Here is a 22364-nt window from a genome sequence, read left to right on the forward strand (position 1 = left end):
CTTACCAGGAAGACAGGACTATAAAATAGAGACCTTTCATTCCTGAATTTAACGGCATACTCTTTACCAAAAGAAAGACCGATCTGACTATAAACCAAATGAAAAAGTTTATCGGATTTTAGTGAAAGGAGGTGGTGTTTAGCAATGCCCACAATCTTATTGTATCTAAGCCCAAGCAAACAAGCTTTGTTGTCATTGTCTTCAGCAGCGCTGCGCACAGATCTTTCAATGTGATAGCCTGGTCACCATCATATAGCTACCTTTTTGGGTATCAATGACACAGAAGCACACCTTGCCCCTTTACCCGTACAAAGTCTCTCGCCCACCAATTCTTCTATCAGAACCAAAGATATTGAACGGGGAAGCTACACTGTTCGAATATCAAAAGCAATACCATTAATTCTCTACAATCTCACCGTTCCCACAACAGCCTTGTCACCCACAGCTACTGCTACCACTATTGGATACCCCGTCGCAGAATCAACAACCACAGTTTCCAGCTTCACCTCAACAAGTGATATCAAATACTATGTCCTTCTGATACTTACCAAAAGCCAAGCTGCGTGAGCATAGGCCCTCTGGGCAGCGCCAACATCGGAGTGATGGCTACAATTGAGCATTGTACATTGATCTCAGAGGGTATCACCACTATTCAATCGACTAAGAGCCATGAAATTGCAATAAGAAGTGGAGTCGCAAGTCCAACGCAGTTTGCCCCCAAGACGAGTCTCTCTAGCAGCCAAGACGAGAGAATGATCAGTTTTGCCTTCCGGGACGCTTCTCCCCTTTACAACAATTATGTCCAGAGCTTGGCGCCAATTTGGATTAACCAGCTTGGACCAGTGTCTGCCCAATGGTTTGAATATCCATCATCTATTCCCTCAGCTATAGGGGTAAAGGGTGTATACGGATGCACGGCTGTGCTCGTAGTATCCGAGAAAGGTGTGTACATTGCTCATATCTGGGAAAACCCCGTATTCGTTGATCATGGTTCCAATCCAACTGATGACAACTCGTTCACGATAAATGCGTTCAATTCCCTCCGAGATGGAACAGAATATGCACAAAGTGTAACTGGTTTGATCGGGACTGACCAGAACCCCGGTGTCTTGAATGCAATTTACGCACCCAAAGTCTTCGTCCTCACACCATTCACGACTGATTGGGATAGACAAAACTTTGGAATTTCCACCACACTCAGATATCAAAGGCGTGTCCAGGAGCTCGCGCAAAAGATAGCAAGCATTGTTCCCGGTTCCGGTGGCACTGGCATTGTTCTGGGCTATACACGTACGACTCGGCAGGCATCAAGTCAGGAGCCAGGAATTGCAGGAAGAGCCATTTTGGAGATGGACCCTTCTTACGCGAGACTCACTACACCATACGACTCGAAATCTACGGGCCTCCAGATTGGTCGTTGGCGTTTGTGGGTAGAGGACCAGCTGATTACTTACCAAGACTTCTGGCTCCCGCATATTGAAGCTTCTTGGGGCACTTACCGACGAGACATTGGCTAGCGACATGGTGGTTGCGACAACCTGCCTAGGATCCATTCTTAGGTATTGCTGATATTCACCATTGGTTTTGTGCCTATAACATAACTTCGTCAACTCTTCAACTTGGATTTGCATCCCACCATGCATCTTGAGGTCTCCGTTTAGGCTATCTCCCGAAACACTGGAAGCTGCGTACTGGAAGGCAAATAAAGTAAATAGTTGTATAACATACGATGTAGATATCATATAGATATATCCAAGCAATGCAAGTATTCATGACCTCAGATTAGTGGCCAGTCTGCATGTCTATATGAACTATCCTTCGCATATTGTACACATACTGTAGTATTACTTCTGACTTTAAAAGTAGTCAATCTAATCATTATCTTTGATTCAAACCATCGGGATGCACAACCAGCCCAAGACGCCCAATTAGCCGTTATCTTTTACTAACATCGCAAGGAAAAGAAGAATAAACAACATTGGAAGTTAGGGCAAGTGTAAAAGATACGTCATAATGTTGCCTCTTGCTCTCCAGTCACGTGATTACGACAGTTACTTGAAAGGCAAAAGGCGTAAACAACGTAGATACTTGAAAGATGGCTAGAGAAAGGAGTACTTGTTAGGATGATGCGCTAATACGTGAAATGCAATGCATACCAAGAATACAGGAGTGGATGGGTGTAATTTCCTAATCGGGAGGCCGACTCGTTGTGGCACAGCAAGCTTGGAATTACTCACAGGGAAAAGAACATTCTCGAGGACGCAAAAGGGGCTCAGTAAAGTTTCACAATATGACTCAAAAGCATTGCAAATTCAGCATCTACAACATACATAGACATAGTTAACGCGACGAAGCGCATAAAGTCCACATAACTACCCGGTGTTGCTCTTAGGCGGTAAGAGCCCACTTATCAGCGTCATTGGAGGGGCACCACGATCTCAATACACATTCTTCGCCCAGCCCATCATGGTCGACACGACTCAGATGGAGGAGCTCTTGAAAAGGCCTCTATATGGTACGCCTCCGAAACCCCATATCGTCTTTGATTCAATCCGCTGATCTTTCCAGTTTACGATCTGCCGCCAGAACTTCTTGCTAGCTTAACGGCCAAGACCACAAGCCAACCTATCGCCGAACAAGACCCCGAACCCTCTTCGAAAGACCTCGAACTAGCGGCGCAGGACTCCGCGATCGCAACGTCCAACCTATGCTCCCTCTGCAGGGTGTCTTACAACAGTGTACAGGAACAACGCAGCCATGTCCGTTCGGACCATCACCGGTATAACATCAAAGCCCAGCTGCGCGGGAATGCGCCGCTGGAGGAAATCGAGTTTGCAAAGGCAATCGGAGAGCTAGATGAGTCTATATCCGGTTCTGAGTCCTCGGAGACAGAGGAGGAGGATTCAGAGGAGGCCGCGAGCACAGCGCTGTCCACCCTGCTGAAAAAGCAGGCCAAGCTGTCTCACCCGAACGAGGATCCGGAAATGACCGAGACACCGATCACTCCGAAGCATCCCATATTCTGGCTGTCTAGCTCGGGATTGCCATCAAACAAGTCCCTAGGTGTATACAGGGCTATTTTCTCAAATGAGGAGCAGGACGAACCCGCTCACCTAGTTGATACTCTACGACGGAAGCAGCTGGCGCCTATCAAGGCGCGCACCAACAAGGCAAGCAATGTGCAAGACCTCGCTGCTTCTGGCCCGCACATTTTCATGTGCATGATCGGCGGTGGCCACTTTGCGGCTATGTTGGTTTCGCTAGCACCAGAGATCCACCGAAAGCAAGGAGGAGTTGAAGACAGACAGGCTCGAGTCATTGCGCACAAAACGTTCCACCGATACACGACGCGGCGAAAGCAGGGTGGTTCGCAGTCTGCCAGTGATGCGTCGCGCGGTGCTGCCCATTCAGCAGGTTCAAGTTTGCGTCGGTACAACGAGGCTGCACTTGAGAAGGATATCAAAGAGGTTCTGTCGGATTGGAAAGGAATGATTGATACAGCCGAGCTGTTGTTCGTCCGAGCTACGGGAAAGACAAATCGAAAGACTCTTTTCGGTCAATATGACGGACAGGTCCTCAGACAGAACGACCCCCGACTACGGGGGTTCCCCTTCAATACTCGCCGTGCGACTCAAGGGGAGCTCATGCGGTCCTTCAAAGAGTTGACCCGAATGAAGGTCAGCGAGGTGGATGAAGCCGCACTGGCTGCGGCTGAAGCCAAGCGGCGAGAGCAGGAATCAAAACCATCTACCCCTGTCCCAAAACCGCAACCACAGAAGCCGAAACTCTCAAAAGAAGAGGAAGCTGCGTTGTTGCACACATCCCAACTGCAGGCACTCATTCGCCGCTCAAAGGTTCCCGCCCTCATGTCCTATATCTCAAACAACTCCATACCTTCTTCTTTCACCTTTACGCCTGCCGACTCGCCACAAAACTTCCGCTGCCCCACCCCGCTCCACCTCGCAGCAAATCTCAATGCACCAGCCGTAGTCACGGCCCTCCTGACAAAAGCCCGGTCTGACCCAGCGGCAACCAACAACGAAGGCAGAACCCCATTCGAACTCACCGGCGACCGAGCCACGCGCGACGCCTTCCGCATTGCCCGCCACGAGCTTGGCGAGTCACAATGGGACTGGGAAGCAGCCAAGGTTCCGTCAGCGGTCTCTAAAGCCGAGGCCGAAAGCCGAGCTGAGAAAGAACGCAAAACCGCCGAGGAGGAAGAAGCCGCCCGGCGCAAGGCTAGCTTGGATTGTCTGAAACGCGAAGAGGCCGAGAAGGCAGCGCAGCCGAGAACGACTAAATCCGGTGGTCGTACTGTAGGCGCTGTTGAGAAGTCTGCGGCCGAAAGGAGAGATGAGGAGACTAGAGGCATGACGCCGGAGATGAAGATGCGACTGGAGAGAGAGCGCAGAGCGAGAGCTGCAGAGGAGCGTTTCAAGAGAATGCAGGGTCAATGAGGTTTTGTTTGTATACCCTTTAAGCATTGAAGTTTTGGCGGCGTGACTATCGCCGTGAATATTCCATTTCTAAGTAGATATTGGCTCTGGGCTTGCCACGGGCAAGGAAAATATTATTCATGTTTAGAATCTATTTCTCTTCCTCGCTATTGCTTACGCAGCAATAAACCCAGGAGTTCCCTATTTCCAAGCAAGCATCAAACAGTATCAAAGGTTTGGGAGCTAATAACACCAGCGTCACTGGGGATAATCCTCAGCAGAACGAAAAGTGACTTAATCGCCACTGAATGGCCATCCCTAGGAAGCAAGTTACGCAGGCGATAGTTCTTGATCCTTCCCGCACATACGGGCCACGACCCACAGAGGGACAGGAGGGGGCGCGTGAAGGCAACAATAGCGCTTACTAGGACCGCCAGACAAGGATAGAGGGGCTTCCACTGACCATTGGGCAGTAAGAGGCCAGGGTCCAGTGTAGTGAGCCCACTTCTATTTCGGTAGCCTCTTTATTCTTATCCCTGTGTCTCGGGTAGGGTTAGTAGCCACCGAAAAGGATAGCGGGTCCTCATCGTGTGACTGTGAGAGTAGAGCAGGGGGATAACAGAAGAGGGGGAGGAGGGGAGCTCAATACAGAGATAGGGAGTGCTGATCGGGAGCAAAACTGGAGAGATGGTCTCACTTTCAGGCCAATGAGTGGTTGAGCGATGGGGAAGTGCACATGACACGAAGTAGATGGCCTCGGTTTGCAAGTGTGGTGGACTCGAGTGTTGTGAGGCAGGCCTCTTCTTTCATCGCTATGGATATGCTAGAAAAGCTTGGTACATGAATTCTGATTCTATATGCCCTTTTTTACAAGGGTTCCGGTACCTTTCTACACAGCCCCTACACCGAGACACATCATCCGGTCTGCTGCGCAATGGTGTCTATTCGCAACCAAAAAAAGAAAGAAAAGCGATAGTGTATGGAGTAACAAGACCGGGAATCTAGAGGGATGATCGCCAGGGGAAGCACACATGTTGGGCCAGAAAGTAAGACAGGGAGAGAGTGATGGGGCAAGAGAACTACCAAGGGATCTATATTGAGCTATGTCTGAGACGATGGGGCCATCAAGGTGAACCTGTGAAACCTTGTATCTTGCCCTATAAGCTCTAAGGCGGGGGCCTGGAGGGGCAAGTAGACTCCCAGCCACATTAGGGCACGAACAGATCAGAAGAATGTGGAGATATGATCGACATTAGGGCCCGTGGGAAGGGGCTTATGTCTTGCATTACCGCCACTGCAGGAGAAGCTTAGATAGCATCCGTAGATATCTCGGTACCTAGTAGGAGAGAACCCTGGAAATTGGAAAACTTTCATCCATTCTAGGTTTTGTGTTTATTGCGTTGTACTATCGATGACTTGCCTCTCTGTGTCCTAAGTCCCTGAAGCCTAACCGTGTGATAATTAATGATTCTTGGTGGGAGCAGTTTCATCCTCGGGCTACCCCTTGCATGAGATTGGATTTTGATCTGTGGCTGGGAGCACGGGTCTTGGAATGGAGGCTCAGAGTACTCCGAAGGCTCTCCACTCGGTATTGTAGATAGGACTAGGGCCGTTTGAATAGTCATGGGCCTAGTGGCCCTGCTAGCCCTTCTAGTTAAGCTGGGTTCCAAGGAGCAGCCACCCTTTTTCAGTTGACACGAATGGAATATCATTTACCAACTGTATGTACATCGTAGTACTCTGTAATGAGTGGAGCAATGAGTCTATGTGTTATAGACCTGTAGAGGACTTGTCGGCCCGTAGTGTGCAGCCAGTCTGCACCCCACAGTGTGGTAGATGCAGAGCTCTGCAAGATAATGCAAGCCGTATCTTTGCACGAGTTGTCCTGAGTGACCCCTGTAAGGAGAAGCAAGGGTGGTCAGAGTTTCTTACAGTACAGTATAGAAAATCCCCCGGTGGGATGACCCTGGTTGATCCTATTGGGCACATGGCATTCTAAGCATTGACCCACGAGCAGCACTGCAGTACTCTTTATTCACATCCATACTGTACTCCATTGGTATAGTGTCGTCCATACAGTACGTTGTTAGGGCACATGTGCCCCAAGAGTCTTGGCGCGTCACGTCGCGCGACGCGAAACGCGAGACGCGTAAATGCGTTGAAATTTTTGTAAGCCACCATTCTACGGAGTACCATTTCACGAAGATATCTACAAGGTCTAAGAGTAGGTTCATACAAGTAGCAGTGTTTAAAGGTGCTATAGTCCTAGAGCCCTAGAGGGCTGGTATGGCAGGGAACACATCTCCTGGGCTGGTGAAGGGTAGAAGAAGGGTAGGAGAACAGTAGGAAGGGAACTTCACCCTCTTTCAAATCATTATTAAAACGCGACTTCCCCCAGTGGCGAAGATGGAGATCAGGAAATCAAAGAATATCGTAGCCAAGGTATGACCTCGCGCGTCTAACAGGGCTGCGCTTTGATACCTATGCAGCCCAACGCCATTGACGTTACAGGCTCTAATTCCATTGCAATACAATCCAATCCAGATCTACTACTCCGGATACATTGAAATTCAAAGAAACTCGAGTGCAGGGGATCTCCAGGGCTGTTGCCCGAATAGGAAATGTAATTGAAAAAAAGTGTCTCAGGGGTGCCTCGTGCCTGTTGCCCTCTCCAGGGCTCTCTTTGTATGCGCCTTGCATGTAGTCCCTCTTATCCTAGACTCCTTAGTATACTGTTTCACTGGTCTATAGTTGCAAGTTCATCAAGTACTCAGAAGTTCAAGTATAATAGAAAAGCATTCCTGTTCCCTATCTAGTATTTCCTATCATCACTCTCACTTTCGTTGACTCTTGAGATATCTCTCTCAAATCCCTTCTTTTTTTTTTTTTTTTTCCAACTGTTTCAAGTCTTTGAACTGTTTCATCAAAAAAGAACCTTGAACCTGAAATTCATTAATAGAAACACATTCTTTGTGACCGGAAATAAACTTGACGTTGCACGATCACCCGTTTGCGGCCCCAATTTTCTTTTATCGCATTTCCCCTCCAACTTCTTCTCCCCTACACACTCGCTGCCAAAACTCTTTTATATCACCACGCTGTCGCATCCCCCGGAAAAGGTGGAAATCGAAGCGCATTCCAACGACAAGTTAATTCATTCGTTTTCGCATCCCCAACTCTCTCGTCGCGCATCGAAACCGCCTCCGGCGCAACACAGCCTACCCACAAATCGCGCGCCCGCGCAACAACTGGTTGACTCTCTCTCTCTTTGATATCATTCATCTTCAAACCAACTTCAAACCACTCAAGTCGCGCATTAAATTTATATCTACAATCATGCTACTTCCATCCGCCCTCCCATGCGATGTGCGCCGGTCGTCTCGCTTCACCCCTAGTCGCCTATTTTCAGCGCCTCCCCCATCCGACACAGGATTCCCATCGGGCAACGGTCTCCTCGGCACCTGTCGCGCACTACAATCTCTCCTCAACAGATCGCCCACACCTTCATCGCGATCAGTGAAATCCCAACGCCTCCAGAGCCCCATCCCCTTCAACACACCCCGTCGCTCGCCACGATCACACAAGACCGTCCGACACGTCTCTCCCAGACAAACACCACCACCCAGAACTGCCGCTCTCACCCCCTCCCCCTCCATCCGCACCCGCCCGCGGCGCAAACAAGCGCCGCCGCGACATCCTCGACGACGATGACAGCGACGCGGAAATAGGTCGGCGCAACCGCTTCGCGACTCCCAAGCGCCGCCGTCACATTCCCTACAATATGCCTCTCGGCCTTTCCTCTACAGACTTTTACTCTCTACACTCTCCTCCTGTCACCCAATCTCCTCCATCTCCGCCTCGTCGCCGCGTGGACTATGACATCCCAGCTGGCTCACCCGACCCAGACACGCCTCTGCCCTCCATCGAGGTAACAGAGGAACATATCCCTTCGGCTCCACAAGACTGGACCGCCGAAGAAGACGAGCGTCTTCTCGAGCTGGTCCTCGAGAAATTCCGCCTCTCCCAACAAGAATGGGACGAGTGCGCGCGCCAAATGGGTCGCAGCCATGTCGGGTCCAGGTGGCAGTCCCTCGTTAGTGAGGGTCGTGTTGGCCTGCGTCCGCGTCGGTGTTGAACATTGCTATTGCAATTATTACCGTCTTTTATTAATGTATTATATGATCTCTGTACCTGTATCGTGTGACTGACCCTGTTCCTATTGGCCTGACTTGGCTTGATTTCTTTGTCAAACACCCCTGTATTATCATACCTTCTTGTCTTTGTGAGACTGTTCATTTTCGTTTCGGTTTTCTTGACCAGCACAAATTGTTTCTGCTTTTTTGGTGTTGTGAGTTCCGTTCTACTCGGGCTATGTGAATATGCTTCTTGTTTTCCTGCTCATATACTGTTCTTATTGTGTCACTTATTCTTCCACATCTGTCGTTTGTTCCAATTGTACTACTATCTACATACTACTACCAACATGACTTATTTTCCCATTGTCTATTACTCTAACTTCAAGATAGTAACTATAATTTATTCAAGGTACGGGAAATGCAGAATTGGATACTTGTGAAAAATCCATGTATATGTCCATCCAACGCCAGACACCAATTGTGCTGCGCAAAGTAAAAATGACAAGATGAAACCGGACTCAAGTCCATTGATATCAACACTGCTCGTTGGGATTCTCTCCCAACCAAAATCACCTCAGAATTTTAGGAACGATCAGAATCTGAATGAAGCCATTGAGTCAGCGAAAACATATAAAAATCCATAGCCAGAGCGAAAGATAGAACACATACCGAATCTCATAGCTCCCGGCGCGAGTCATGTAACGCACCCATTTGACAGAGCTATAGTTACTCTTCTCAAAGACCTTAAGATAACGCACCAGTAAACCAGAAGAGGTAAACATAAGCAAACTAAACGAAAGACTCAACGGCGGCCGACTCCAAGCCTTCTGATGCGTCATAGTCGTAAGCGTCGCCTCAGCATTAAGCACATACTCCGACTGCCCTGAGAAGCGCGCAATCTTCCAGACAATATTATTCTGCTCGGGTTCGTACTTGGCGCGACCCTGGCTCGTGCGCTCCGTAGTCTTGGCCGTATTAAGCGGCGTGGGGATGCGAATAACGACATTCGTAGCGAAGAGCTTGGAGCTATAATTCGCCTTGATAGCGACGCTATATTCGACCTTTGTGGTACCGATCTCGCGCACAATCGGATGCACCTTGAAGGGCAGATTGACGTTCTCGGTGGCGCGGTAGCGCATCAGCTCGAACTCGCCGTCCGGTGGCACGAAGGAGATGATGCGGTCTGCGTCGAACCGGCCCAGCTTCACGCACTGGTGGAACTGGCAGTCTTCCAGCGTGACGGAGCCTGCCGCGGCGCGCGTGGTCTTTGACGTGCTGAGTCCGTTGCCGCCACCCGGGTTGTTCATGTTGCTGGAGGACTCGCCGGTGTCGAGGAGGAGACGGTCGTTTAGGCCAAATTTGCATTCGGGTGTGCCGGATAGATAGGCGCGCATGACGATCTGGCCGTTGACGTCGGCGCGGAGGACGGTGCCTGTTGCGGACATCAGGAGGTTGACGTCTTCGATTACGTCGACGAAGGCTTCGTTTTTGCGGTATTTTATGTCGGAGCGGCGCCAGGAGATCGCGCCTGTTGCTTGTTGGGTGATTCGGGAGGAGTCGGTTGGGGAGTTGGCGATGGCGGATTTGACGCCTTCGGTGGTAATGTACATTTTCAGGGTATCTGGATCGGTGTTCTGGGGGTATCCGAAGTCGAGGATTTCTGTATCAATTGTTAGGGTCTGCTTCTAGGCCATTGGTCCTTTTCCACGTCTCACCGTCGAGTAGTTCGTAAATCAGGACGAAGTTATTCTTCACTGCCTCTTCGTCGAGCTTCCCGAAATAGCTCTTGCCCAGCATGACCAGCCGGTAGAGGAACTCGAAAACCAGCGCGGCATTTGCGTTGCTCTTGGTCACAGCTACCAAGTAAATGTTCTCATGCTTCACATGGCTAAAGGTCGTCGAGCCCAAGGTCAGGATCGGCGAGCGCACCTGGGGATTGGAGATGACTTGAATGCGGAAGATGTCGGCCAGGCGCGGACGACAATCGCTGCGGAAGGCACGAAAAATGAGGTTTTCGCCCTTTTGATTGAATATGAGGATCCCCGAGAGCATATTGTTGTGGGTGAGTCGAGTTGTTCCTGGGGATTGGAGTTGGAGAGCTGCGGAAACAGGGGTGGGGTTGGATCGACACCGCCTGAGGCATGAAAAGGGTCAACTTGAACTGCAATGGATTGTACTTTCAAATCTTGAAGTGGGCTATTTCACTCTATTGAAACTTTGGGTGAATGCCATACTCGCAGGGTAGCAGGGTAAATCTTAACAGGTTCCCGGCCTGACATTTTCAATCATTGCATCATCTATCATTCAAACTCGTCACAGTTTACAAGGGGAATCGTTTTGTTTGAGTGTTCGCACACTTGCCACTCAAGCTGTTGTCTTCGTTCTTCTTGGTGCATCATGGTTCTTTCGGGTCCTGTGGCCATCGAGCCGCATCCCCGCGTTCTTTGATTCTCTTGTGGAATGGTATCGGCAGATCGGATGGCCAGCTGTGGATTATCTCGCATTTTCCATTGGCCAGGCGATGCTTTGGTATATTACTTGGAGACGTACTAATGGCAGAACTCATTCTCTATCAGGGGAAAGGGAGCCCTTGTTGAATGAGCCTCAAGTTTCAATTATGCTATTTTACGATCCCTGGGGTTTTTTTGGCTTTCGTTTCTGCTGGAAAAAGATTCATAGCAATATTTATTTACATATGTATTCCCAGAGACATAACAATAATAGCGGTTTAATCTGCGAGAACTAGCTCTATCTCGCTGGAAGAGGGAACAAATATTTGAGGTCTGCCACCATTATTATCATCTGTAAAGTCCGACCTCGTACTTCGACCATATCCCCTGAAAGTCACGACAGTATCAGCATGGGTCCCAGCTTTAGTGCCCCAATCCCACCACTCAATCGTTGCGCCCTTGAATACAAATCGGAAGATCGCCCCAGTTCTGAGATGATCTGGGAACTCCCAGAGCTCATCATCCAAGGTGAATGACCCTTCCCAGCTTTCACCTGGATAGAGACATACGAAGCCTTCACTTTGAGCAACATGAATCTTAGAAGGTTGATCATTCACAAAACCGGGACAATAACCACTATATCTACAGGGAATCCACTGTTCGCTGCCACTCTGAACCCGTCGATCTAATTGATAATTCAATTCGTCATGGAAGACACTAGTGCAGAAAGTAAGAGGACCGGCAGTGGTAGAATTGATAGTATCGACACCGTGATATGTCACTTTGTATCGAAAATTCATGCTTATATCGCCGTTTTCTCGCTTCAGTTCTCTGGAGCCATTCTCGGTTTCAAGCGACACGCTAAGTATGGGCACGTTGTGTCCAACAGAACCCTTGTTTCTGATTGGTGTCAGTATAGAATAATATATACTCCGGACTGAGAAAGCAACGTACTCCGAAATTTGGGATTGGGATCGCATAATGATCTGTAGGTCCAGCGTGTAGTGGCGCGGCCGGGAAAATGTAAGTGTTAAGATTGGAGCACGGAAGATATGTCCAGAGTCATGGGGCTAAGTTACATCTGGGTGAACCTCGTACTCGTAAATGGTGAGACGAATGCCGTGATCCTTCTCTGGCACTACTTGGAATACACGAAAGCCCCGTTTCTTGGCACATACGCTAAGAGTGCCTAGATTTAATTCCAGGATTTTGACCGGACCTCGGGGTTCTGGTTCTCGTGTTCACACCTAACAAATCCCGTGAATTGTACTCCAGGCACCAACTTGACCAAGCCCGCTTGAGGGTTTGCTTTGAAAAGTCACAGATGAGATGCAGGTAGGATATAGGGGCTCAGAAATAGTTCACCAGAACTGGAGAAATCGCCAATAGCAATTGGAGCCGAGTTCTCAGACTATGTTGTATATACAACAAGGGTCTGTGGATCGGAAGAAAAGCCAAAGACTCTCTCCATGCCACGCTAGGTCTCTTGTCCAGTGAAGTCCGTGCAGAAGTGGGGCTCTCGAGCGCAACCTATCAACACTAGTCTTAGCATTGATCACACTATGTAGCAACTGAACAAGCGTGCGCCCCAGTCATTCGATGCACTATATTGGCATGTGCATGTGCCATAGTATCGGGTCCAATTATGACGAACTTCCACGAGGTGATATCCTCGTAAGTGGTAATATAACTGGCATGTAATCGCAGAAGGCATGCGCCTAACCCATCCTCCAGAAAGCAAACATGATATGAGCGCTGATTAGGGTAGAAAATTTAGCACAGGTTGTAGAAAAGTCCAAGTGGGCGCATACAACATAATGAATACCAATAAACCTCGACCTTTCAAGAGGCAATACTCTATAGATGCGTCCTGACCATGACATCAACAATGCGTCCCAGCCGTGTGGCTCCCACATGGCCAGCTGCGGCATGCGCGACCATCGCCAACACAGAAGGATCAGAGGCCCCACCATGTTTCTGCATTGCCGTCCCCTTGGTTCACCACGGGTGGGTCAAGCAAAGCCAACCAATAAAAACGCCAGGGGCAACCGGCTTTGGAATCCGTAAGCGTCTTTTATGGAGTCTTACCCTTCACCTGGGCAAGGGCTGTCATGACATCTCATGCATGTGGAGTATCTTGCTACTCTAGCGTCAGCTGGTCTTATAGCCGAAGGGGAAAAAAACCGATGATTGAGCATTTATTTGTTGACATCTTCGCAGATCATTGCCCCCATAAGTTTGCTTTCGCTAAGCTGTCATATTCGTCAGGGGTAAATGCGGTCTAGCGTTATTTTTTGACGGTACCAGATCCGTTCGCCTCACGGCCTTCGAAAAGGGGTCGAGGCCTTTCGGGGATGCATAGCAGATATTGGAGGCTTGTGGTTCGTTCAGCGAGCATTGAACGGCGGGGTCCTCAGCGAAAGTACAGCCTTGGGGTGCATGAGCGCCGCGTGATGCAGAAGGCTAAAAGCACCAGAGACTACGGAGTAATATGAGTAAAGCAGCCACAAGTGGGCCCGTACTCAAGTGCGATTAGGACCTTCATTTTTCTTTCTCCGATTCCCACACTTACATTTTGTGGCCTGTCAACATGTCGTTCAAGGCACTCTTGAGCGCTATACTGGGACTACTCGCTTTTCTTATCGCGAGGATATGGATGAGACGCAAAACACCTCTAGGGCCACTGCCCCCAGGCCCACAGCCTAAGCCAATCGTGGGTAACATCGCCGACCTGCCGCCTCCAGGTGTGCAAGATTGGATGCATTGGCTAAAGCACAAAGACCTATATGGTAGGCTCAAGAAGCTACGGTTGACTGTTGTCTTGCTTTTCTTGTTGCTAATATGAAAAGGCGCCTGTAGGGCCCATCAGTTCCGTTACGGTGATGGGACAGACGCTCGTAATCCTTAATGATACACGGACAGCGTCAGAGCTGTTACGCAAACGCGCCTCTCTGTACTCGTCACGACCGCATATGGTTTTCGCATCTGAAATGTAATTTCACAAATCCCTTTCCAATTTTAAGTCTAGAACAAATAGACTATTGGAGCTTACATTAACAGCTTAACAGGGTTGGTTGGGGCCATGCGTTATCTATGCAACCATACACCCAACGGTTCAAAGCATATCGGAAGCTTCTAAAACCATATTTTGGTTCAGAGCTGGCCGTCTCACAGTATGCTCCGCTGCAGGAGGTGGAAACCGATCGCCTTTTGTGGCGTGTTTTGAAAGACCAAGCAAAACTCACGCAGCACATCCAGACGTCAGTGATTCCTCCAATACTCTCAGTGCCCCAAAAAGAAAGGATATAGATAATAACATGGTTAAACAGTGAAGCCGGAGCGGTTATTCTCAGGATAGCCTATGGCTATAGGGTTGAGCCGCACAACCAAGATCTACTGGTGAACCTTGCCAATGAGGCTCTTGAGCAATTCTCAATTGCTTCAACACCAGGTACTTGGCTTGTAGATTTGATACCGGCATGTAAGTTGCGCTTTACCATTTTCCCTCTTATCTGTTTACCATAAAAGCTGATTCCAATCTAGTGAAATACGTCCCTGCCTGGTTTCCGGGCGCTGGTTTCAAGCGAACCGCGCAGGAATATAGAAAGAACCTTGAGGATGTCGCGAAAAAGCCTTACGCACTTGTTCAGCAGCGGACAGAAGATGGAAAGTACGAGCCATCATTCCTCTCCGATATATTTAGGTTAAATGGGATTCCATCTTCTGGATCAGAGGAGGAACTGGTTGCTAGGTGGACAACAGCATCGCTTTATGGCGCGGGCGCCGACACTGTATGCTACTCCCTGCGTCCTAATACTGATACAGCCGCTGACATGTGTTAGACCGTGTCTTCAGTTGGAACGTTTTTCCTCGCCATGGCATTGAACCCGGATGTGCAACATAATGCACAGGATGAAATTGACCGGGTGATCGGGCCTGGTCAACTTCCCACGATAGCAGATCGTGATCACATGCCTTATGTTAATGCAGTGGTAAAGGAGGTCTTCCGTTGGCACCCTGCACTGCCGATGGGGATCCCACATATGTCGACGACCGACGACATGTACGATGGATATTATATTCCCAAAGGTTCTATACTTATGCCGAATATTTGGTGAGTTGCCATGTGCGATGAATCGGCCTTCCATGGTCTCGTTTATAGGATCAATATGCTAACTTGCACAATAGGGGCATGATGCATGACCCCGCGCTGTATCACGATCCGATGGCCTTCAAGCCAGACCGTTTTCTGGAGATTGATGGCCGAGACCCAGAACTCGACCCGCACACCTTCGTATTCGGCTTTGGGCGTCGCGTCTGCCCAGGCCGCATTTTGGCAGACAACACAGTATGGCTCAGTGTTGCAAAGTCCCTGTCGGTGTTTAAAATCAGCAAACCCGTGGAAGACGGTGCTGAGGTGGATGTAAAACCAGAATTCCAGCCTGGGGTTATCAGCCATCCGGTGCAATTCAAGCTACAGGTTACGCCCCGGAGTGCTGCGCATGAAAAGCTGATCCTATCGGTGGAGCAGGAACATCCCTGGGAGCAGGGCGATGGGTCCGAGTTGCAAAATGTCCGATGTTAAAGATCGTACTACACTCGTGAAGTTTCAAGGATTTCACTGTGATAGCATGAGGCATCAGTTTCGCTATTCTAAAGCTAGCTGGGGTTTTGTGACCGAAGGAACACTGACTCAAGAAAGCTATTCTATAGGTTATACGGAATCCTACCCCCGATTGCCGTCGTGTGGAATACTAGTATCCATGGATAATATAGTAATACTAATATTGTATAAAAAGAGAACCGATTTGAAACGTATGATATAAGAAAAGGTACCCAATCAATCCTCAACGCCATTACGGGGAAGTAGATGAAATCAATTTCGCAAGTGCATGTATGCACAGGGGAAGTTGAGAATACGTAGAAGTGTAAATGGACGATGAGGCTCCAGAGGCTCCCTCCAGAGGCTCTAAGCCGTATGTGGTTAGCGTGATAGGCGTGTTGATTTAGCAATGTGAGTATTGAAGAGAGAAAGAAAAGCCACAATGTAATTCTTTTCCAGAATGGTAGCAAGTCTATGAGAATGCAGTGTTACAGCCAGATATGGACACGAAGGCATAGTGAAGATGACAATAAGAAATCAGGGTAAAGTAGCCCCTAGGATCAAGAGGGATATGTAGACAAAGCTGACAGAAGAAATGTAAAAGAAAGATATTAGATCACAAAAAGATTAAAAAGAACCTCCAAAGACGAAGGTATATAAGGAAAGATTGTCGAAAAAAAAAAACTGCCGCGGGATGGATATCATGCAGAGGTCCCAGGAAGGGAACAAATCAGAAAGATGTAACAATCAGAAAGCAAAAGCAAAACGGCGTACTCCAGCCCGACAAACCCCATCAAGACCCAGCCCCAATACCAGTACTCGGCCTGGTATTAGGAGCCGAAGGTGCCTCACTGGGTACGATGCCAACCTTTGGATCGGGAATCTGGATATCAAGCGACATGTACGCCGTCCGTCTCAAGCTCCAGATATGAACACCATCCTTGGCACCGACCTCACGATTCCAATTCTCCAACCAGGCCTCAACATGCTGCAGCTGGCTTTTCGTCGCGGGACCATTGAGATCATCCCATACCCAACCAGTCAACAACCCCACCGCGCCATCGAACCAATTCCGAAAACTGAACGGATCAAACGCCTTGATAATACCATCATTGACGGTAGAAATCACCCGACGGAACTCCTGCTCCGACAACAACGGATCCAGAATCTCAGGATACAGATTCGAAAACGTCGGCGCCAAATCACCCTTAATCATCCAGTCGCGCCGGATGCGAATCACCCGCGTTGTCATATGCTCCCTCGACCCGACAGGCACATGGGGATTAACATGCGGGAAGCAAGGATGAGCCGGGCCCCAAGCAAGCTCCTCCGCAACATCCGCCTGCGGCTGACCGGTATGCGAGGGAACGGAGGCAATCTGAGACTGGGAGCGGAGGGAAGTCTGCGACTGGGCGTGGCGGGGGCGATCATTCTGACGAGTGCCGTTTTGCGTGAGGTGGACAGCTTCGGGAGGACGCAGGTTCTCCGTATCGCGCGCTGCGCTGCCCGCGAACGCGGCGGCCATTTCGTTGAATTCTTCGCTGCGGCGGTGTCGTCGCGGTAAGGCAATGCTAGTCCGGCCACTTTCTGTTTCCCCCTGGCTGCGCTCGACGAGTAGGCTGCTCGGGGATGGGGTTAGGCGGCTGCGGCGTCGCTCTGGGACGCTGAGGAGGGGATGGGCGTCGCGTGAGTGGCCGAAGCCTAGTGGGAGGCTTTCGTCGGATTGGTGTGGGCGGACGGTTATTGGGGTTATTCGTGGGACGTAGTTGACTGGGTTTGCGAGCCGGACTGCTGGTGGGCGGAGAAGCGACGGCGGGCCAGAGATCGGGACGCACTGTCGCCGCTGGGCGCGAACAAACGACGGAGTTGACTCCACGGGGGGCGCGATTGGTTGGTGGCCCGCTTAGGAATTGTTGTGGGTAACAGTGTGTTTCTTCCTCCCTTAGAGGTCTGGGGAATTTTAAGGACGCCGTTTTGAGGGGAGAAAGGAGATGGGGGAGAAAGCGGAGATGGGGAGATCGGCCAAGGAAAAAGTGCCCTATGTGGAGGACATGCAATAAACGAGTGTAAGAAATATAATTAGAAAAGAATTAGGGGAAAAGAAAGACGTTGGATTTGAATTGGCGAAATTCGAGATGAAATCCTGATAAATCCTTATAGAAGCTTGCTTGGCGTATATAATCTCGACATTCTAAATATTCAACAGAAATAGGAAACTGGTGAAAAAGGACCTTACATCTTATATCAACAGAGACTCGAAAGGGATACATCCAATCCAATAATATATATGCGAGCCGTTTGCCCCCCAGTTTCACTGTGATTAATCCACCGTCCCTTGTTTCATCTCGGCTTTTATTGGGTATAGTATGCCTCTAGCAAACGCTAATAGACGTACTATTGCTTTATTGTACAATGACGAACTGCATTTCATTTCAGTCCAGGTCTCGGCTGTGCTCGGGATAGCCGTCTTACTTGCTGCATAGAGCTTGTGTAGGCACTGGGTAAAAATATAAAAATATAAAAATATAAAAATATAAAAATATACATTATCAAATAGAGGTTATAGACATGGATGCAATAGATACTTCATAAAGTCGTGGGAAAGGCACATTCGCCATGGTATGTAATAACAACAAAAACACACAAAGCAAAGGGTATCGAGTAAAATCAATGGGCCATCCTTGGGCACTAGTACAGCTTTCGATTCGCCGAAGCCTGCATACGCCGCATTGCCTGACGGTGTAGATCCGTCATGTTGCCACGCTGCATGCCGTCTGCAATGGCATCGCCCAGCTGAGTAGACGAGGCGTCGCGCATCTGCTGCACAGAGTTCCATGTACTGCGCCGCTGGTCGGGGGGACTGACCGGGCTGAGGGGCTGTGGCTGGATGGCCAAAGGATCTCTTTTTTGGGTGATATCTTCGCGGACCGATTGTCGCCACGCTGCCATTCTTGATGCAGACCGGTTCAGCTCGGCGGGAGCTGGCTGGAAGTATCCAGGGAATTGGGCAGCCTCGAGGTTGTCCAGTGTTAATGCAGATGGGGACTGCACAGTCTGGCGTTGTAGCAGGGCACGCCGCTTGGAAAGTGGAATGTCGTCGTCGTTGGGTTGGGCTTGTTCGTGTTCTGTGTCCGTTTCTTCAGGGATGGAGAGCGGTGGTGAAATTGGGGAGACGAGGTGTGTCATTTCAGGTAGGGACTGGCGGGATAGGTTCCGTGCGGCCCAGGGATCGAAGCGGTCTGATGTTGACGACATGCGGTTTCGGACCATGTTCTGGCGGACTGCGAGGAGAGGAGGTGGTCCGTTCCAGCGTGGTGATGGCCCTATTTCTTTGGGCTCCTTGGGAGTAGTGATTGTCAACAGGGGAGTCGATGTGCTGCGCATCGATGGCAACTCCGATCCCTGAGTTGGAAGAGGGCCAGAAGATGACCGAAGCATGTTGACTGAAGCTGTCGAGTTGTTCCGGCTTAAAGTTGGATTCGCTTTGGTGAGACCTTGGGTGTCTGTCCGCGTCTTGGATCGGGGAATATCCGGTGAGGGCAACGGTGAGACGTAGGCAGATTCTTGATTCCCCATATCATCAAATTCAGATCTGTTCACGATTGGTGGTGGTTGTGCGGTAAGAGGCGTCTGGAGAAGACTGCCTACATCAACAAATGCTGCAGTCTCGCGAACTTCCTCTGAGTCTTCTGCCTCCGGTTCGGGTTCGAACTCAATTGGCTCCATCTCAGGAGTGTCAGCATCTGCGAGATGCTTGGCCCATTCGTTTGTGCGGTACGAGTGAATCACTCGTGATGTTTGCTCAGGTATGCATTTCACGGTTGATGCATCCAGTTTCCTGAGCACTTTGATCTCTGGCTCAACCTTGGGCTCGGGCAAAGATACAACTTTCGATTCAGGGATAGACTCAGATTTAACGGTTTTAGTAGGAGGTAGATCTTCATTGGCCTCGTCCACCTTTCCCCCTTCAGTATCTTTCAAAGGTGACGGCTCCAAGGTAGCTGTGGACTTGACTTCCTCGGTCTTCGCTGAAGCATCTGGAATGTCTCCTTGAACATCTGTTGCGGGGGTTTCCGGTGATTGGGGCTTCTCTGACACTTCGGAAATGCCAGAATTCTCAAACGGACTGTCGGCAATAACAGTGCTGTCGACGGGAGACACCTGTTGAATAGGCTGACTGACAGTGTCGGTGATCACTTTCTCGGTCTCTGTTTGCGCTGTGGCCGTATCCACACGGAGTCCAGCATTTTGGACATCTGGTGAACCAACATTTGACTTAACCTCCGCATCCGCAGAGTCCTTCTCTGGGGCTAGCTCGGCCTTAATTTCTTTCTGTGTTTGCCCATGGTCGTGGACCTCCGCATCCGAGATAACACTCGGACAACCAACGCTCACCTCATGGAGATCATCCACAACTCCCCGTACAGAAGAACTGGCATCATCATGAGCCACCAGATTCTCCTGAGACTGTGAAACGATCACCACGCCGTTGCTGTTCCGCCAAGAGAGCCGGTTCAACATTTCTCTGCCAGAAAACCGTTTGGAGCGCGGCGTACCAACCTCCGAGCCGATTTCAGCACCGTGCTCAGAGGAGTCATCATTGCCCTCACCAAGGACATGAGTAATAACAGGTGTAATAGGTCTCGGGGTCTTTCCTTCACATTGACGCTCCTTCTCGGCACCCTTTTCCTCATCTGCATCCCGTGACTGACCCTGCTGGGATGAATCTTCCTCCGGCACAGCCTCGAGTTCCCGAGCATCGTTTTCACCCTGACGGTTCTTTTCGCTGCCAGAAGCATCTGGGCTCGGAATTTCCTTCAGCTCGATATCACCCTCCTTGCCGTTCTCAGATGACTCGAACCCATCCGACCCCCGTCGGGAGTCACCGACAGCAGTATCCGAAACCGAGACAGTCTTGCTATCAGGCTTTCCATTTCCGTTTCCGTAAATGAGTTCCCATTCAGCGCGCTCTTGGATGTTCTTCTCCTCGAGGCGGCGACCGACTTCGGCATCTTCTTCTTCGATCTTTCGGGTGCGTTCCCGGCGGGCATTTTCTTCCTTGGCTCTGCGCTCCTTGATGAGATTCCAGAGTCTGACCTGGGAGATTACCCCGAGAACAGCAATAATAATAGTCGCGGCGAGCTCAACACGAATACCGCGTGTAACGGGATAGGTGTCCGTTCGAAGGGGGAAGGCGTTTTGGTTCAATCCTAGGTTCGTCAACAACTAGGAACAGTATGGAACCCAAAAGAAAAAGTTAGACTTACCCCAGATATATAACCAGAACTCTTTCAGACCAGCTCTGCTGTAGCAATCGATCCCAAGAACCAGGGCAGTTGCACCGGCGAACGACGTGCATCCGATCAGCCCGTATGGCCGTGTATAGTGGCTGAATGATAGGGAGTACAATCCCACAGTAAAGGCAATGATCATGCCGGCCTTGGGCCCGCCCTCGGTTAGAAGACCGCCGGATTTCAAGGAAAGGAGCCACATGCTCAGACAGAAACCGCCCAGAAGGCAGCCCAGTCCCTCGCAGATTTCTCTGAAGACGAGCGATAGGCCGCCGAACACAGCGCCGGTGAAGAAGGCGGCGACGAGATAGCCACCCTGCACGGCGTTGCTGACCGGTGGGCTCATTACATAGATAATGAGGACCTGTATGGAGATTGGTTAGTTCCGTTCTTTACTACTTTCCAGGTATAGAACTCACGGTAACTCCCAGAGCGCTAAGGAATGCAGTTGAGAGGAAGATTTGGACCCTTTTCTTTTGTTAGCAAAAGATATTAGCATCCAAGAGTCGCAGATTGAATACCATTGTTTGCGGACACCAATGAAAGTCAGAACAGCCCCCAGTGCTATTAATATAAATCCCCCAACACCCCATGCCGGCGTGATTGTCGGTTTGATTGGCAGGCCGCCAGAGTAGGTTGGTCTAGAGGAATTTGCGGTTTGCTGCTGAGAAGAGGGAGTTGTTCCATCGAGCGAGGGAACAGTCGAGGTAGCAGAAGCAGCAGAAGTCGTCGTCGTAGCATTGGTTGTGGCATTGGTCGTAGCAGCGGTCGAGCTGGTAGTCGAGGCAGTAGCATCTGTCGCTGTAGCTTCGGTAGCTGTAGATGCATCGGTTGCTGTTTTTGACGCATCTGTTTGACTTGCGGTTGTAGCCTCGGTAGCATTCTCCGTTGTAGGATCCGTCTCATTTTCCTGTCTAGCTTCAAGGTTGGCGCCTCCAATATCGCGTCGTGCCGGGCCTGAAGTCGGCGCTGCCAATGTCCCCAGTAGGAACAGGGACACTATTAAGGTGAACAGCAAAGACCACCGCATCTTGACTTAAGCGAAATCCAATTGATTCTCTGTAGAGAAACGTCCTTGGTTATGGTAAGACCAGCACGTCTTTCACATATCCCTGTTAGTCATACGGTTCGCGCGCGAAATCAATATAGACGGAGGGAATACACGAATATTAATAATTAATTGAAAAAGAAAAGAATTAATTGACGTGGCGCCAGGGACACATTATAGGGTAAGGGGAGAAAAGACAGCAACGACTAGCCCTAAGCCTACATATAAACGAAAACACGTACAACAAAAGAGAGAAAAGAACCACATTTTGAGTTTATTAGCACGAAAGATGGACGCAGCGAGGAATCTAAGAGGACAATAAAATATTTAAAAACGCGATTGTACCTGAACTATCTACTTTCGTCCCCACCGATCGAGGAAATTGCCGATCGAGCCAGCA

At 49.7% G+C, this 22364-nt stretch overlaps 6 protein-coding genes across 6 annotated transcripts; 4 read left to right on the plus strand and 2 right to left on the minus strand.

Annotated features, from left to right (window-relative positions):
• Positions 1-602: 602 nt before the first annotated feature.
• Positions 603-1517, plus strand: N7489_010540 (uncharacterized protein; the record flags this gene model as incomplete). The annotated part of the gene is made up of 1 exon (XM_056716289.1): positions 603-1517. One exon carries the CDS (start codon positions 603-605, stop codon positions 1515-1517), a length of 915 nt encoding a protein of 304 aa, XP_056563911.1.
• Positions 1518-2466: 949 nt separating this feature from the next.
• On the plus strand, positions 2467-4457 carry N7489_010541 (putative C2H2 finger and ankyrin domain protein; the record flags this gene model as incomplete). The annotated part of the gene is made up of 2 exons (XM_056716290.1): positions 2467-2515; positions 2569-4457. 2 exons carry the CDS (start codon positions 2467-2469, stop codon positions 4455-4457), a joined length of 1938 nt encoding a protein of 645 aa, XP_056563912.1.
• Positions 4458-7772: 3315 nt separating this feature from the next.
• Positions 7773-8571, plus strand: N7489_010542 (uncharacterized protein; the record flags this gene model as incomplete). The annotated part of the gene is made up of 2 exons (XM_056716291.1): positions 7773-7998; positions 8045-8571. The coding sequence occupies 2 exons, from the start codon at positions 7773-7775 to the stop codon at positions 8569-8571; spliced, it is 753 nt and encodes a 250-aa protein (XP_056563913.1).
• A 593-nt stretch (positions 8572-9164) lies between these two features.
• N7489_010543 (AP-2 complex subunit mu) lies at positions 9165-10624 on the minus strand (the record flags this gene model as incomplete). Its single annotated transcript, XM_056716292.1, has 3 exons — positions 9165-9171; positions 9242-10232; positions 10288-10624. The coding sequence occupies 3 exons, from the start codon at positions 10622-10624 to the stop codon at positions 9165-9167; spliced, it is 1335 nt and encodes a 444-aa protein (XP_056563914.1).
• A 2988-nt stretch (positions 10625-13612) lies between these two features.
• Positions 13613-15607, plus strand: N7489_010544 (cytochrome P450; the record flags this gene model as incomplete). Its single annotated transcript, XM_056716293.1, has 7 exons — positions 13613-13811; positions 13882-14014; positions 14091-14282; positions 14352-14503; positions 14566-14813; positions 14865-15136; positions 15211-15607. 7 exons carry the CDS (start codon positions 13613-13615, stop codon positions 15605-15607), a joined length of 1593 nt encoding a protein of 530 aa, XP_056563915.1.
• Positions 15608-16418: 811 nt separating this feature from the next.
• On the minus strand, positions 16419-21946 carry N7489_010545 (uncharacterized protein; the record flags this gene model as incomplete). Its single annotated transcript, XM_056716294.1, has 5 exons — positions 16419-17527; positions 18349-20835; positions 20893-21280; positions 21336-21384; positions 21438-21946. 5 exons carry the CDS (start codon positions 21944-21946, stop codon positions 16419-16421), a joined length of 4542 nt encoding a protein of 1513 aa, XP_056563916.1.
• Positions 21947-22364: the final 418 nt, after the last annotated feature.

The sequence above is a fragment of the Penicillium chrysogenum genome, assembly GCF_028827035.1.
Source record: "Penicillium chrysogenum strain IBT 35668 chromosome Unknown utg000005l_segment0_segment0, whole genome shotgun sequence".
NCBI lineage: Eukaryota > Fungi > Ascomycota > Eurotiomycetes > Eurotiales > Aspergillaceae > Penicillium > Penicillium chrysogenum.